This window comes from Lynx rufus, unplaced genomic scaffold (genome assembly GCF_022079265.1).
Source record: "Lynx rufus isolate CCGP_SWC_20201006 ecotype Redwood Valley unplaced genomic scaffold, mLynRuf1.p SCAF_3, whole genome shotgun sequence".
Taxonomy (NCBI): Eukaryota; Metazoa; Chordata; class Mammalia; order Carnivora; family Felidae; genus Lynx; species Lynx rufus.
Genome location: NW_025814845.1, coordinates 1,291,825 through 1,308,315, shown reverse-complemented (window position 1 = coordinate 1,308,315; position 16,491 = coordinate 1,291,825). Strand labels below are relative to the sequence as shown.

Sequence of the window (16,491 nt, the reverse complement as noted above, 5' to 3'; positions counted from 1 at the left end):
TGGGTCACTTAGTGCTCCTGGCCTGCGGGGAGATGGGACAGACACAGGGTAAGGGTTGGTTCAGGGGCCACTTTCCCGCAGCTGAGGCTGGCCGAGCACCGTGCCTGCTTCTGTGGCTTCCTGGGCCCAAAGTGAGCGTCCCCCTGTCCTGGATCCAAGGAGGCTCACGGGACACACATCCATCCGTCCAGTCGGTCAGACAGGCAGCCGCTCACCAAACCCTGGCCCCTCCGTGTCTCCACCCGCGTTTCCAAGCCCCATCTTTTTAATGTACATGCTTGCGCCACACAGACAGGAAAACACACTTAGAGAAGAAACGGTGACGGGCGGGGATCAAGGGCCAGAGAACAAGGGCCCACGCGCCAGCGTTTCCAGTTTTAGGAAACTGTCTTCATGAAGCAAAGCAACCCGCGTGACTCAGGTGAGGGTAGGGGTGTTAGGTCAGTCGTTTGCCCTGGTTTGGAGACTTCCGATCGCCTTCTGAATACCCAGCAGTTGAAGCCTCCCCTTAGGTTTGAGACGTGTCCACCGGAGCAGAGATGGTGACCGGAGCCGGGGACACACCGGCAGGAGGCGTGGCTTACCCTCGCCGGGGGCGAGCAGGGCACAGGTTTTGTAAGAGGGGAGCCCCGGCAGGTTAGATGGGGGCGGATACACCATTGAAAGCACGGAAAGTCAAGCTAATGGGACGATAGGGGGCGGGGCTGGAATCGGATTTCTTCCTGCTGCTTCACAAGTGAGTCACAAATTGGATTTGTCCTGGGAACGATCAGTCACCCGCGGCGGGGGCAGGGCTCCCCCCGAAGCTGCAGATACCAGAGCCCTCGATCCCGCCCTCGCGGATAGCTGGGGTGCAGGCCCCTGACCCGGGTCCCCCAGACTCTGCCCCCACCCCAGACGCAGAGAGGGGGCACCTGGAAGAACACCCCCCTGTGCGGCAAGGTCGTAGGAGAGGTTTCCAGCCTCGCGGCCTGAGCCTGGCCCTCCGGGCCTCCCCCGTCCTGACACCCTGAAAGCCTGGAGGGAGGGGTCTTCTCTGAGTCCTCACCCCGATGGTTCCCACGTGTTCCAGCTGAAAACCCCACTGCTGGGGGATGAAAACAGCAGCTGGCCGCTTCCTTCCCCTGCGCCTGGGGCTCCTCTGCCGGCCCGCGCGGTCCCCGGCCCTCCTCGTCCCCAGACAGGGCCGGTCTGTTTTCACCCCTCAGGACAGGCTGTATCAAAGCGTACTGCTTTGAAGCAGCTTCTGCAGTTCCCATAGCAGCTTCTGCAGTTCCCATAGCTGCCCGCTTGCCCTGGAATTTCCTTCACCCCATCTAGCTGCTCCCCTCTCCTCCCTCACAACTGGGAGATTCCCTCTGGAATGCAGAACACTCCCGGCTCCCAGAAACCAGCCTCCCGTGTGGCTCCGTCAGCCCCCTGGGCAGGCTGCGGAGCGCCCCTTCCTCCTGGGTGAAGTCCACGGTCACCTCCGTGGGCTTCACAACTTCCGGGGGGGCTGGGGGCCTCCTGGCAGCCAGGTCCTCCAAGGCAAAAGCCATGTCCAACCTGCGTTTCTTGATGGCCACACGGAATTTGCTGGCATGCGTGGACCCACATTCGCCCATTATTAAAGATATGGTTCTTCGTAGTTTTGTTTTTTTAAGTTTGCTTACTTATTTTGAGAGAGCGCGCGCACGAGAGAGCAGGGGAGGGGCAGAGAGGCAGAGAGAGGATCCCAAGCAGGCGGGGGGGGGGGGGGGTGCCAGTGCAGAGCCCCACCCGGGGCTCGAACTCACGAATCATGAGATCCTGACCTGAGCGGAAACCAAGAGTCAGACACTCAACTAACTGAGCCACCCAGGCTCCTATTTTTGTTTTCGAAAAGTAGGCTTTTCAATTAATATGTTCACGCCTAAAACTTCGTCTCCAGCTCAGATCATTTCCCCAAAATGGACTCCATCTGTAACCTGGGATTACTAGCTTAAAGGAGGTTTGGGGTTTTTTTTAATTGCGGTGAAAACACGTAACATTTCTAAGTGTACATACAGCGTTAAGTAGATTGACAGTGTTGTGCAACCAAGCTCCCGACTTTCTCTTCTTGCAAAAGTGAAACTCTGTATCGGACAGCATCAGACAGCAAGTCCCCCGGGCCCTGGCACCCACTATTCTATTTCCTCCATGAATTTGTCTCCTCTGGGGAACTTCTGTGAACGGAGTCATACACTGTTTGTCTTCACGGCTTGTTTCGCTTGGCAGAATGTCTTCAAGGTCCATCCCTGTTGTAGCATGTGGCAAAATTTCCTTCCTTTTTATGGCCCACATTCTTCCATCTCGGAATCACTCACTCAAGCCCCTACTCTTTGAGCATGCTCCTTGTCACTGGGGCGGGCACTGATGCACCCAACTGGCCGCCATCCCTCTTCCCTCCTTGGTCACAGAGGCCCAGTTTTGTTCAGGCGTGTGGCAGAAACGTACTCCAGGAATATGGGCTCCTCAGCCAATCCCTGCCCGCTGGCCGCTGGGAAATTTGAGAGCTGCTGGTGGCTTTGAGGAACACGGCCAAAGCCAGCCTTCAAGGTGTGTTCCTACAAATTAGGAAAAGGCCCCCTTCCTCAAGACCCAGTAGTGGCAGGTGCAGGAAAACTGTCACAAGAACTTTATCAAAGGTGCAAAGACTGTAACATGAATGGCATCCCCTAGAGCTGTGCAGTGCACGACCTGCACGACCGTATATGCCGCCCTTAGCTGGCAGAGATTTTCCTCCCTGATTAAAAAAGAAACGAAGCACATAGCTATGAAAACGCACCCTCTCACTTTGTCAGGTCTTAGACGTTGCTGTGTGACGGCGTGATGCTTGCTGCAGCAGCCACTGGGCAATGAGGACAGAGTTAAGAGGGTCATAGAAGAGCTTGAGTGGCCAGCAGGGTCACTCCACCGCACAGCCCCAGTGGGTGCTGCTTACATCACAGTCTGTGAATGGTGCTGGGAGGTCCTGGCTGCTAAAGGGACTCAGAGCCACGTACCTCTGGACTTACGGGTGATACGAAGCCATATTGCTTAAGCCACATTTAGTCAGCATCTGCCTCATAAGCACTGCATCGTGGATCCTTGTGACTCACTTGGCCATTCAACATCTGTACCCCTTTTTATGTTTGGGGAATTCATCACTTATGCACCTTGATAGGTGCCAAGTCTATCTACCCCCGTTTAAGTTGAAAATACTAGACTCTCTTGCAAGAGTACTGTCATGTGACCTAGCATCCACCAATCGGATTCATCCACGCCCACCGTGACTAAGAGCTAGTGAAGCCAGTGAAGGGTTGGGAGAGCTAGGGGGCTGTTTCTGGCCGGCTGTGCAGACGGCCGGGAGTCCAGGCGCTGGGGCAGACGAGGGCACAGTAAACCGAAGCAGCATCCTGTGCTCAGAGCAGGGCCAGCTTCCTCCCGGGCCGCTTCTGCGGTGTGGACTGCTCCTGGAATCGTCACCCTGAGTCTCTTCTCAAGCCCTCCCTGAGCTTCTGGAAACTGCCCAACTGGCTAGGGTCAGCTTCTGTGCCGGCAACTAGGAACCCTGACAGATTTCGGCCATAAACCTCTCGCATTTGTCATTTTAAGGCAAAGCAATGTGTAATAGCAATAGTTATAATAATAGTTATGAATTGTAGGAGCAATAACATCACACATATAAATAATAACAATGCTTAGTGATTTTATTAACAACTCTGGGTCAAAAGGGAAAGAGGCAGACTATCTATCTATCTATGTTTTTAACATTTATTTATTTTTGAGAGACAGAGCATGAGCGGGGGAGGGGCAGAGAGAGAGGGAGACACAGAATCCAAAGCGGGCTCCAGGCTCTGAACTGTCAGCACAGAGTCCGACGCGGGGCTCGAACCCACAAACCATGAGATCATGACCTGAGCCGAAGTCAGACACGTATCCGACTGAGCCACCCAAGTGCCCCAAAGAGGCAGCCTTTTGAAAGGATGAATCTGGAAAGAACTTCCTGACCAAGAAATTCAAAAACGCTGCTGGCTTACAGACTCGAGGTTATGTGCTGTTGTTCACGATAAATGCCCAGTAAGAGGTGGAGACCGACGGCAACATTCCAGAGACGACACTCAACTTTCAAAAAGGTCTTTAGCTTTCCTTTATGAGCCATTTTAGAGGCCCTTTAAATTTGGAAGCTCACGGAAATCACAAACTTACAGAAGACTCAGAAGCAGAGTATAAAGAATTTTATTTTTCCGCAGGATCTGAGAATAAGCCGCTGATCTGCTGATCTGCCCCCTGAAGACTTCAGTGAATGTCCTCCAAGCTGCACCCCCCTACGTGATCAGGGGGCAGCCGCCGCCGTCAGAAAACGCACCCCAACCCATTACCGCCATCTCATCTCAAGACCCGGTTCAAGTTTTGCCAACTGTTCTTTTTTTTGTTTTCATGTTTCTTTTTGAGAGAGAGAGACACAGCGCAAGTGGAGGGGGGAGGGGCAGAGAGAGAGAGGGAGACACAGAATCCGAAGCAGGCTCCAGGCTCCGAGCGGTCAGCACAGAGCCCCACGCGGGGCTCGAACCCACGAACCGTGAGATCATGACCTGAGCCCAAGTCGGAGGCTCCTCTGACTGAGCCACCCAGGCACCCCGCCCAGCCAATTGTTCCTAATAAGGTCTTTTATAGAGCAAAGGGATCACGTTTACGCCGCCTTTCCCAGACTTGCATGACCTTGACACTTTTGAGGATTACAAGCTAATAATTTTGCAGAATTTCCTTCGAGTTGAGGTTGTCTGAGGTTTGCTCGTGACTGGGCCTGGGTCGTGTACCTTTGGCAAGAATGTCCCAGAAGTGACGCGATGCTCTTCTCACGGCATCTTATCAGATGGCACGCGGTGTCGGTCTGTCCCATTTCTTGTCATGTCCACTTTGATCACTGGATTAAGATGGTGATTGAAGGAACAGCCAGCCACAGGCCCAGCGTTGGGGAAAGGAAAGCACAGGATGTATCTAGAACAGAAAGCAAGGATGTGTTCAAAGAATGACCAGGATACGTCAAAAGGACGCAGAAGCAGCCTTGCATGGGCTCCCACTGCCCAAATCAGAGCCTTCGCCACTATAGCTATTCCTGCCACCTTTGTAACTTGTTAGCATTTTGTAGTGAGGTACTTTGAAGCTACATAAATGTTCTGTTCCTCGTCAAGCATGTAATTCGCTCATGTGTTCATATTTAAGTGAATACGTGGTTTCCCATATTCCTCATTGCACCGTGAACGTTAGCCACCATTGTTTGTTCTGATGATCCCACTGTATCCAATCTGCCAGGGGGGCCCATCCATTCAAGCTGGCCTCTGTGTCCTTCTAACTCATCCCCAACCTTGTTTGAACACCCCCTTGCTTTCCGTCTCAGCCAGATGTCTGCACACATCTCGGGCCCTCCCTGCTCCAGTTCTGGAACTGACCATTTCTCCATGAAGTTCTGGTCCCTTTTAGTGGAAAATGGTATTTAGAAGCCAAGATCTGAGAGCCAGGGTGCTCAAGATTATTGGGATGTCACTGCTTCCAGCTGCTTCCAACAGGCAGAACTAGGGAATATTTGTAAGTGTGTACATAAATTATACACACACATCTGTGGTTCTATATAAACGTAGAATGTATACACAGAACCACGAGTTTACACCGATACCTCCAATTTCAACCCAATACCATGGAGCTCATTCTAGTGTTCTTTCTTTTCATCTTTCTCTCCCTCTGCTGGCACTCCCTCTCCTGCATGGAAACCTTTTCCCTGATCGGCCTCCAGTCCCTGTGCCAGTCTGCCCCCTGAATGCACACCCTTCTCTCCCCTTGGGCTGAGTCACCTCACAGGACTGACTTCCTCTACGGATGCCCTCCTTGCCCTTCTCAGGCTGTGACAAGCTGCACTGCATCGTTCCCATGTGTGGATGCTCTCCTTACCCCACTGGGCTCTGACCCCCAGACTACCAGCTTGGGGACTTCTAATCCTTCCTGGGCTTTCATTTCTCAAGTCAAATGAATGAATGAATGAAGGTCCTTGGCACTCATCTCTAGGTAACAAGCTACTTGATTTCCCCTGTTTACCGTTATCTCCACCACTAGAATGACTAGGGGCAGGACTCTGGGACTGCCTCTTCACGGCTGCATCCCTCAGTGCCTAGAGCAGTGCCTGATACATAGCAGGAGCTAAGTAACAGTGGTAAGTAAATAAAGACTTCTGCAGCAAAATGAATTTTTGAAATGGTTCTAAGCAGGGAATCAACATAGCCAATTCACGTTAGCTGACAGCGAAGGAGGAAGATTGGTGTTAAGCTGGAAGGAGGGAGGCCAGTTGGGAGAGCATCGCTCTAGTGGCCTGGGGCAGGTGGAGGGGGGTGGGCAAATCAAAGGTGCATTCTGGACGTTGAATCAATGTGCTTCAGTGATAGGGCGAGGAAGGCGTCGCTGAGACGGAGGGAGGAGTCAAGAATAACACTGATGTTTCTGTGGTTTGAGTTCTCTGCATTGATAAGCAGACACAAATTTAAGTTACATTTACATACCGAGTTGGTACTCATTCATTCAAGGAGTATCGTGTACCAACCACGTGGCAGCCGAGCACTGGTCTCTGTGCTAGGAATTCAGCAGGAAACAAAAATTCCTGGGGCGCCTGGGTGGCTCAGTCGGGTGAGCATCAGACTCTTGATTTCAGCTCAGATCATGATCACAGGGTCGTGGGATCAAGCCCCACATCGGGCTCCAAGCTGAGCGTGGAGCCTGATTAAGATTCTCTCTCCCTCCCTCTCTCTCTCTCTCTCTCTCTCTCTCTCTCTCTGTGCCCCTCTCCCCTGCACAATCCCCAGCTTGTGCTCTCTAAAAAAACAAAACAAAAAACAAAGAAACTGAAACAAAAATCTCCTGCCCTCCAGGGGCTGACATTCCATGGGGAGAAGTGGCTAAGACACAAATTAGTAATCACATGTCAGGCAAGTGAGAAGAAAAACGAAGGAGGATAGAGAGTGACAGGGATTGGCAGTGCTGCTTTAAACGGGAAGAAGAAGAGGGCCTCGCTGGTAAGCTAACGCTTAAGGAGAGACTTTGAAAAGTGGCCCAGTGAGTCATGTGGACGGATACTGGACACTCGGATGTTTTCGGAAGAAACAAAACCCCGAGAAGTATGGCCACAAAACACTATTGAAGACTCAGTCGTCACCAGCCAGCCGATGCAAATGACGGCTGGAGAGGAGGTCAGAACATAGAATTTCAGACTTCACAGCAAGGGGAGTTTGGGCACAAAGGGCCGATTGCAGAGCAACTGACAGAAGGCAATTCAAATTTTCTAGGGGACCCGGAAGTCGTTTCAATTCCACAGATACATAATCCAACTGGGGGGGAGGGGGAATTTATGAGTTACAATAGGAAATACACACAAAGTCCTGGACACCTCCAAATTCCACCACACCTCAGGCAGGAGTTGGACCACTAGCTCGTCACCACAGTGCTCCGCAGAAGGGCCAAGGGTCAAAAATGCTTCGGAAGACTCTTAAGGCCCTGACCACGAAGGAGGCTTGGCATCGAGACTGAACACATAAGGGGCGCCTGGGTGTCTCGGCTGAGTGTCTGACTTCCGCTCAGGTCGTGATCTCGCGGTTCACGAGTTCCAGCCCCGCGCTGGGCTCTGTGCTGACAGCTCAGAGCCTGGAGCCTGCTTTGGATTCTGTGTCTCCCTCTCTCTCTGCCCCTCCTCCGCTTGCGTTCTGTCTCTGTCTCTCAAAAATAAATAAACGTTAAAAAAAAACAAAAAACAAAATAAAAGACTGAGTAGATAAAATGCAACCCCAACGGAGGAATACAATCCATGGTCAATTAATCAGTTAATCAAGGGGAAACACATGCATACGAGTTTTGCACCCCCAGAACATCTGTTTTTAAATCAGTAAGTAACTTGTAACTAAGTTTTCTGAATCAAGGTCCCTAATATCCCCACAGGGGTGCTCCTTCAGCCAGCTCCTGGAATTAAGAGAACACGGGGAAACTAACCTGCAGTGTATATGAACAGAAACGAGAAATAAACCTTGGGGGCTGTAGCCACAAAGACTTTGGGGTTGACGGATGCAGAGAGACACCGAGCCTCAACCCCAGGAAAGGCTGGCCGGTCCTTCCCACACCTGATCAAGCACAGACCCTCAACTCCCACCCGCACCAGCGCCCACATTCTTGCTTCGCCTCCCCGCCTCCTCCCCCGACCCACAGACCTCACCAAGCTTCCCGAGCTACAACCGTGACCCCTGAGGCTCCCTTGCTCCTCGGTCTCAATGGCTCCCGGCACTACCTCTGTTCCCACTGAGAAATTCAGAAGGGCAGGAGCACAGACCAGGATTCCAGAGACCGAAACAGCCTCTGTAAAGGACTTGCCTTTGTGCCCAGGTACTTTCCTATAAAAATGCCTGTTTCACACGTTTTTCCCAGACCTGTACCTCGGCTTGTCATTATAAACATGTATGTGTTCTCATCGAACCACCTCTAGCGATTCTGGAAATTGCACCCTGCCTGTCCTGTGGCTTTGAGCATCCATTAGCACAGGCTCATGAACAGCAATCAGTTCTCTAATGAAGCCCTCTCTCCTCTGCTCCCCCCTTTTACTGGTCCCCGCAGTGCCCCCCAGTCACTCCCCAGTGCTGCAGCTCAAGTCCCTTCCTGAGCTTCTGATGCCCCCACTGGTTTCTACTCTTAGAAGTTGTACTCGGCATTCAAGGACAGTCATTTGCTCTCAGGCACCCTGCGGTGCAGTTACCTGTCCCAGCTGGTCCCAGGTCCAGGCCTTCCCTTCACATTCCTGGTGCCCTGGGGCAGACGGGAAGCACATTACACGCCCACTGGCTACACAGACCTCAGCTGCTGAAAAGCAGGGGCTCAGGCCAGATGATGGCCTCAAGTTCATCCCTGTCAAGAGCTCACTGTCCTGTCATCTTATCCCCACAGCACCGGCCACAAGCGATTCTCCCTCACCGTTCCAGGCTCACAGAGAACCTCAAACTTCAAGCAGCTCGGTCCTGCTTGCCGAGGCTGCGCTCAAAGAAGCACGTTCGTTTCAAAAGAAATGTATTAACACATGCAGGGACTTTGGCCATTTGAACAACGTATTTATTTGAAAAAAAAAAAAAAAAAAAGAGGGGGGAGTTTTAGAGATCTTTGTTTTTCAAGGCAAATGAACACTTACTTATTGCATGTCTGATTTTGACTTCCAGTCCTGGTGAGGTCTACCCTGATCAACTAGATGGGCCGTGATGATGCCTTTTCCTTTCTCCAGTGTCCCCAGACCCTTTGTAGATGGTCTCTTTGATGCAATACTCCAGAACACACACATTACCACAGTGATGGTACTCCGTCATTCCCTATCCAAACTTCTTTGTCATCCAAGGTCGGCTAGGTTATCTACATAAAGTCACCTGGCAGGTGGCGCAACACAGCCCAGACAATATGCCACAGAACACAGCTCTCCTCGGTCCCACGGGAAGTGAAGTTCCAGAATACACACAACCATCTTCCATCTACGAATGGCTTCTACTCCTCCGTCTTCCCCACAGCAGTCTCACCCCTACACGGGTCACCAGGTACACCCAAGGAGTGTCGTCCATGCACCTCTAAAGGTAGAAGATTCTGGTCCCACGTCTACACAAGTCCCAGACAACAATCGGGTCACATGGATAACAGCAAGGTGCAAGGCCATGCCCCAACATTTCAGACACGGTAAAGTAACGTGATTTAACGTGACAACTGAAACAACTTTTCATTAAGCCCCATTTCCCTTGCAAGAGTATTTCTCGGACAAAAGTTATTTTTCAGGACAGTGTAACCCAACTCAGGCCTGTATCCATCATGTTAGTTCAGACGAAAGAACGAATTCTGGAGATCTTACTGTCCCCAGGCACGGCTGGACCGGCCAGGAAACATGCAGACCCAGGCCCAAGAGACAGGAGTGCTTGCATATCATTCAAAGGAATGTGAAGGAATGCGACCCCCCCCCCAGCTTGTGCACGTACAAGCAGTTAGTTTAGGCTGCTACAAGCAGCTGGTCAACATAATCATCAGATGTACCTAATGAAATCTCTAACATAAGAAATAGAGATATTTTTCAGATTCCAAGTCTCTCAACATAAAACACAGTTCCTTGAGACCACACCAAGGGGCAGCAGAAATAACTAACACGTGTTAACGACTTCACCTCCAATCTACAGCTCTCAGGGGCCTCCTGCCCCAAATTTCGCCCTTAAAAACCCTCACTTGGGTGGGGGTGGGGGGTGCCTGGCTGGCTCAGTCAGTAGAACCCACGACTTTTGATCTCAGGGTCCTAAGTTCAAGCCCCACACTGGGCATTGTGCCTACTTAAAACAAAAACCAAAACCCTCACCTGTAAGCCATTGGGCAGTTTGGCACTTGGAGCATGCGGTCCCCATTCTCCTAGGTGGTGTCATACCTATAAACAGCCTATCCTTCCTTCTTCACTGCAAAAGCTCTATGTCAGTTTTTTACTGGCTTGCTGTGCACCCAGGAGACACATCCTCCTCTGGTGCGGATACATAACCATTGACCCTAGGGGAGACTGTTACACACGGATAAAAACCAAACAAAACCAGAATAAACAACAAGCTGTTTCAGTTTCCTCGAGTTGTCAGCCCAGCCTTACCAGGTGACCAGAGTCCATGAGCTGTGAACCCGACGCACAATTGGCAGAAATTTGCCATCAAGACACTGAGTCCCAGATTTCTGCAACCTGATGTTTAAAAAAAAAAAAAAAAAAAAAAAAATTTAAATTAACCACCCACCCTCTGACACGAAACTGGAAATTTCTAGTAAACGCCTACAGCTTCACATTTTCCCATTTTTTCCCCCCTGTGTTCTCACCCTCCCCTATTTTGCTCTAAGGGCTAGGTTTTCTTTGGTTCCCGCCCCCGCCAAGTGCCTAGGCAACTCTCCCTGCGGCAACTGTCCTATTGGGACTGACTCTGGGGTTTCACAAAGACAAACTCGAAATTATTTTAACTCTTCTTGAATTGCCAGCGGGGGCGGGAGGAACCACAAAACTCAGGACGTCCTAGCACCTCTCCAATCTAGCACGCACCCATTTTCCTCTTGACCTCAACTTTGCTCCCACTCCCCAATTTCCGACGCAGTGCGACTGAGGCTGTACCTTCACTCCTGGAATATTACTACCACCCAGAAAACTGTTCAATCACGCTGACGGCAACGACCAGGACCCGCATCGGGCCCCGCCGGCCCCCGGCCTTACCGCCCGCCCTCCTTCACGACGATTCGCTTCTCTCTATCCGCCGGACCAGCTCCACCAACATCTCTGCCATCTTCGCGATCTCCTTGGCCTTCTCCTCCGCCTTCTCGCACCGTTTGGTCCCTCTGCCCTCGACTCCATCGTCGGGATTCTGAAGATGGTTCAGGGCGCTCTCCTCCGAGGCCTCCACCTGCGTTTTGATTTGGATGAGCATATTGTCCATCTCCCACAGCTTGCTCCGGTTCCGCATGTACGCCCGGCCGTGCTCCCGGGTCAGCGCCGCGATGTCCTCCCGCATCTCGTTGATGACGGGCAGCAGGAACTGCTCGAAATCCTCCTCGGGCTCCAGCACCTCCACCTCCTCCGGCTCTGCCAGCTCGACGACGTCCAAGGGTCGCATCTGTCCCGCCAAACCGTTGCTGCGGGCGTCGACGGGTCAGCAGTGCTGCCGAGTTACCTCTGCGAGCTCCTCCTCTCACGCCGTCCGCTTGCAAACCGCTCCGGGAAGCAAAGCCTGGAACCCACACGGAGGCCCTGCGGCGGAGGAGTCCGCGCAGCCGTCACCAGCGGTGGGCGTGTTCGCGCCACTTTCGGGACTTGGCCCCGCCCCCTTACGGCCACGCCTCGGGCGGAGCCCAGGCGCGGGCGCGCGCCCGCAAAGGGGACTCCGTAGCGGGCCGGCGCACGCCAGCCTCCGCCTGCTTCCCGCGCCCTGCCCCGCCCCCTTCTCTAATAGGCCTTTGGGAGCGCAGAGGTCCTTACGTCCCGGACTTTTTCTTTTAATTTTTTTTTTTTCAACGTTTATTTAGTTTTTGGGACAGAGAGAGACAGAGCATGAACGGGGGAGGGGCAGAGAGAGAGGGAGACACAGAATCGGAAACAGGCTCCAGGCTCCGAGCCGTCAGCCCAGAGCCTGACGCGGGGCTCGAACTCACGGACCGCGAGATCGTGACCTGGCTAAAGTCGGACGCTTAACCGACTGCGCCACCCAGGCGCCCCTACTTAATTTTTTTTTTTAAGTGAAAGCAATTCTCCCTCCCTCGTATTTGAATAAGACAGGCTGGCGTTCAGAGCGCTTACCATCCAGGGACGCACTGCTGTAAGTGCTCAGATTAATTCATTTAACCTAATTCAATAAACCTGTCAGATGAAAAACTGGTTAAAAACAGTGCTTTTGGTCAGAATTTGAACCTGAGCCATTTTGGGTCTACTACAGTCGCTACTCTTAACTATAGTACCTGCTCTCTCTTCTGGGACAGGGCCCTTAAGTCAAAAACTGGGGATCTTAATTCTGTACTCTCCACCACTGGCTCCCAGCTTTTTTTGTCCTGGGGGGATTTCTCTCTCGCTGGGTTGGGTTGTTCTGGTCAGAGTGTTTTGGCCTCTCTTTGAGGTAGGGGAGCTGAAGGGACTCCATTTTGGAAAGGCTCTGTCTCTGCTGTTTTTCTGCTAAGCTCCATTTACTCAAGTTCTATATTTTGCATCCGAATAAGCCAAAGAAGCTGTGTTCCCACTTCCAGGGGGAAAGGAGATAGATTTGTCTTAGACCCCCCCAAACACCTGATAACATCTAAAAAGAGCTGGATCCCAAACATGTTCCACGACATTAGCTTTGAACAAACCTCAGCGGATCAGTACTCCCCTACCTTCGATGATCTATAGGATAACACCTTTATTCACCTGCCACTCGCCTTCGGCCAGACCCTGCCCTGGATTCCTGAAGGAACACATACGCTACACCCCTTTCCAATATAAACCCCTAACCCCAAGTGAGGAAGAGACTCATTCTCCCTTCCTTTCTGAGTCTCCCAGACACTCTATCTGCTAAATGCTCACTCATGCTCTTCAGTAAACTGTTTTTACTTTTTCTGGCTCACAAAGCTGGTCCTGCAGGGCCCACCTCTGGGTCCTTGGACCCAGGCTGCCTGCATCATCTTCACCGGACTGTAAGCAACCCAAGACAAAGGGCCACTTCTGATTCGCCTCTGTGCTTAGCCCCTCCTCACCACCTGGACTCAAGGACCTTAGGCAATGTTTTAGAGAGAAGGCCTCCTTCCCTAAAATGTAAGTGTCTCTGCCATACCGGAGGTTCCTTGAGGGCAGGTTCTGGTCTCAGTCCTCACCACCTACAGGACCTACAAAACAGCAGGGCCCCGTAAATGCTGCTTTAATATTCATTTAACAAAAAGTTTTTGAGCACTGACAGAAGGCCATTGTGGAATGGATGGAGTCTATTTCCAGGCATGTTCAACCTGTGCCACCCTAGCAGTAATTTGGAGGGACCCTGCTTGCACAGTGGCACAGATCAGAGCTTTCGTTTTCCAGTCTCATAAACAAAGACCAGTGATCCCAGCCTGAGTATCTGTCAGTGGGAAGATGCATAAGTGAGATGATGTGCATGAAAGTGTTTTGCAAATACCAAAGCACCAGCAGATACTAGTGGTGATAATATTATAACGATTATGATAGTGAATGGAGGTTGTTTGATTCCAAAGGTTTTGGGGTCAGACACATCCTTCATTAGGTCCCAGTCCCTCCAATTACTTGCTCTGTGGCCTTGGACAGGTTGGTTAACCTTGAACACATCTTTCTGGGTGTCAATTTCCACCTGTCGCTCTAGGCTGGGCATTGGACGTATGATCTCTAATGATCATAATATCCTTATAGTCCATAATAATTATATGGTTTACCCAAGATTTTATATCTTGTGTCCTGAGTGCCCCCTTTCACTCTCAAAACTTTCCTTGTTTGATGAACTGGAATTTATTAAAATTATGAAGTGTTCATCAAAAGCACCACTAAGAGAGTAAAAATGCAAGCCAAAGAGTGGGAAAAGATCTTTTCAGTAGCTATATGACAAACGACTCATATTAAAATTGTACTGAGAACTTCTATAGATCAATAAGGAAAAGACAATGCAATTCAAAAATCGGCAAAAGACTTGAGCAGGTACTTCACAAAAGGGAATATCCACATGGCCAGAAAGTATATAAAAAGGTGCAAAAGTTCATGATTCATCAGGGAAATGCAAGTCAAAACCACAAAGAGTTAGCAATCACTATACAGCCACTAGCGTGGCTGAAAAGTAAAATATTGACAATACCAAGTGTTGGGGACTATGTGGAAAGAAGCTGAGAACTTTCAAAGTCATCAAGAATATCAAGCTTTCAGGAACCTTCCTTTAGTTTATTTCTCTTCTCTTTCGTTTCACTGGAAGCAGCAAGAGGAAACTAGGGAGGGTAGGAAGCTCTTCACGGGCCCTTGACATGTTCTATGTCTGATCTGGATGGAGGTTACACGAGTGTGTGAAAGTGGACTGAGGATGTACGCATCTCAAAATAGTTCCCTTATACCCTCGCGTGTTAAAAAGGGTTCAGTGTGTGAGCACGTGCGCGAGCACGAGCGTTCAGGGGCTGGAAACCGATTGGTGCGCGTGCGTGACCGCCCGTGTGCGCGCGGAAGCCGGAAGCAAGGGCGTGCGCGCGCGCGGAGGGGGCGGAGCAAGGCTGGGAGGCCGGAAGTTGGGCGGCAGCCCGGCCGTAGCCGGCAATGGAGGGGCTTCCAGCGGACCGTGGGCTGCCGCCCGAGGGGCCGGCGGCAGAGGAGGCCGAGCCGCAGGGAGCTGTCTGGAGCGGGGACAGCGGCAACGTGTCCCAGAGCCACAGCAGCGCCTCGGGGCCGTGGGAGGATGAGGGCCCAGAGTCGGGCGCGCCGGGCCGCGACCTGCCGCTGCTGCGCCGCGCCGCCGCGGGCTACGCCGCCTGCCTGCTGCCCGGAGCCGGGGCGCGGCCCGAGGTCGAGGCCCTGGACGCCAGCCTGGAGGACCTGCTCACCAGAGTGGACGAGTTCGTGGGCATGCTGGACATGCTGCGCGGGGACTCCTCCCACGTCGTCAGCGAGGGCGTGCCTCGCATCTACGCGAAGGCCACCGAGATGCGGCAGGTCTACAGCAAGATCGACCGACTCGAGGCCTTCGTGGCGATGATCGGCGCCAGCGTGGCCAGGATGGAGGAGCAGGTCGCCAGGGCGGAGGCCGAGCTGGGCGCTTTCCCCAGCGCGTTCAGGAAACTGCTGCACACGATTACCGTGCCCTCCTTCTTCAGCAAGGCGCCCTCCGGCCGGCCCCAGCAGAGCGGCTACGAACCCCCCGTCCTGTTTCGGACCGAGGACCACTTTCCCTGTTGCAGCGAGAGACCTCAGATCTGAGCCCCCCGGGCAGCACTGCAAGGGCACGCTGCCTGAGATTATCTCGAGTATTAAATAGTTGGAAATTCTGCTGATAGACATACACGATGTTGGAGTCTGACATGTTTATATTTTGCACACTCTTATTTCCCCGTCTTCTTGATTTCACGTAAGGATGTTTGGTTTTGTGTGTCTTCCAATGCTAAGCTGAGAGCTGCTTGGTCCGGGATGGGACCGGGTTCGGAGAAGAAAATGAAGGAGCTTTTCTGTGCACTGTGGCCGAACTGCTATGTTTCTGGGTTTTACAGCTCAACTCACAGTATTATTTTTTCAAAGTTTATATATTTTATACTCTTAGGAAAAACTGCTGAGCTGTTCAGGTCTTGTCATTGTTCGATCCTAGTAGCGATTCCATTTTCTGTAGCTTACTTTGAGGGTAGATGGTAAGTTGTTTCACGTTATATTGAACTTTTCATATCATGGGTTATACACCGAAGGAAACGGTAGAATTTCTGAGATGGATTGATTTATCGCATCTAATTCTGAAGTTGTATTTGCAAGTATGCCCCCACAATCTTCGTTTGTCCACAGCAAACAAGTCTACATGTGGTTGCCGACATTTGGTTTGTAATTTAAATATTAATAAAAAGTTTACATTTTATTGGAAAGGCTTTTCTTCTGAAAAGGACTTCACATATTTCCTTTTTTGTTTGATTGAAAATAGACCTGTTGCTCATGATTTTAGGGATAAGGAAAAGTGGCTTGGGAGCACCTCCTTTAGAAGGCTAATGTGAGGAGTGCCTGGCTGGCTCAGTCGGTTAAGCGACCAGTTCCTGATTTTGGCTCAGGTCATGATCTCACAGTTGGGAAGTTCCAACCCGGAGTCAGGCTCTGTGCGGTCAGTGCAGAGCCTGCTTGGGATTCTCTCTCCCCCTCTCTCTCTGCCCCTCCCACACTCTCACACTCTCGCTCTCTCAAAATACATAAGCTTAAAAAAAAAAAAAGGCTGAAGTGAGAAACCTTACCTGGTATTTCACAGAATTGTATGT

The 16,491-nt window shown here is 51.5% G+C and overlaps 2 protein-coding genes across 2 annotated transcripts; one reads left to right on the top strand and one right to left on the bottom strand.

Annotated features, from left to right (window-relative positions):
- Positions 1-11,230: 11,230 nt before the first annotated feature.
- Positions 11,231-11,722, bottom strand: MRFAP1L1 (Morf4 family associated protein 1 like 1). Its single transcript, XM_047091261.1, has one exon. It carries the CDS (start codon positions 11,655-11,657, stop codon positions 11,274-11,276), a length of 384 nt encoding a protein of 127 aa, XP_046947217.1. The 5' UTR covers positions 11,658-11,722; the 3' UTR covers positions 11,231-11,273.
- Positions 11,723-14,775: 3,053 nt separating this feature from the next.
- Positions 14,776-16,103, top strand: BLOC1S4 (biogenesis of lysosomal organelles complex 1 subunit 4). Its single transcript, XM_047090988.1, has one exon. It carries the CDS (start codon positions 14,807-14,809, stop codon positions 15,461-15,463), a length of 657 nt encoding a protein of 218 aa, XP_046946944.1. The 5' UTR covers positions 14,776-14,806; the 3' UTR covers positions 15,464-16,103.
- Positions 16,104-16,491: the final 388 nt, after the last annotated feature.

Bases quoted from the DNA above. Each gene is read 5' to 3' on its own strand.
- MRFAP1L1 (XM_047091261.1), bottom strand. From the start codon at position 11,657: ATGCGACCCTTGGACGTCGTCGAGCTGGCAGAGCCGGAGGAGGTGGAG.
- BLOC1S4 (XM_047090988.1), top strand. From the start codon at position 14,807: ATGGAGGGGCTTCCAGCGGACCGTGGGCTGCCGCCCGAGGGGCCGGCG.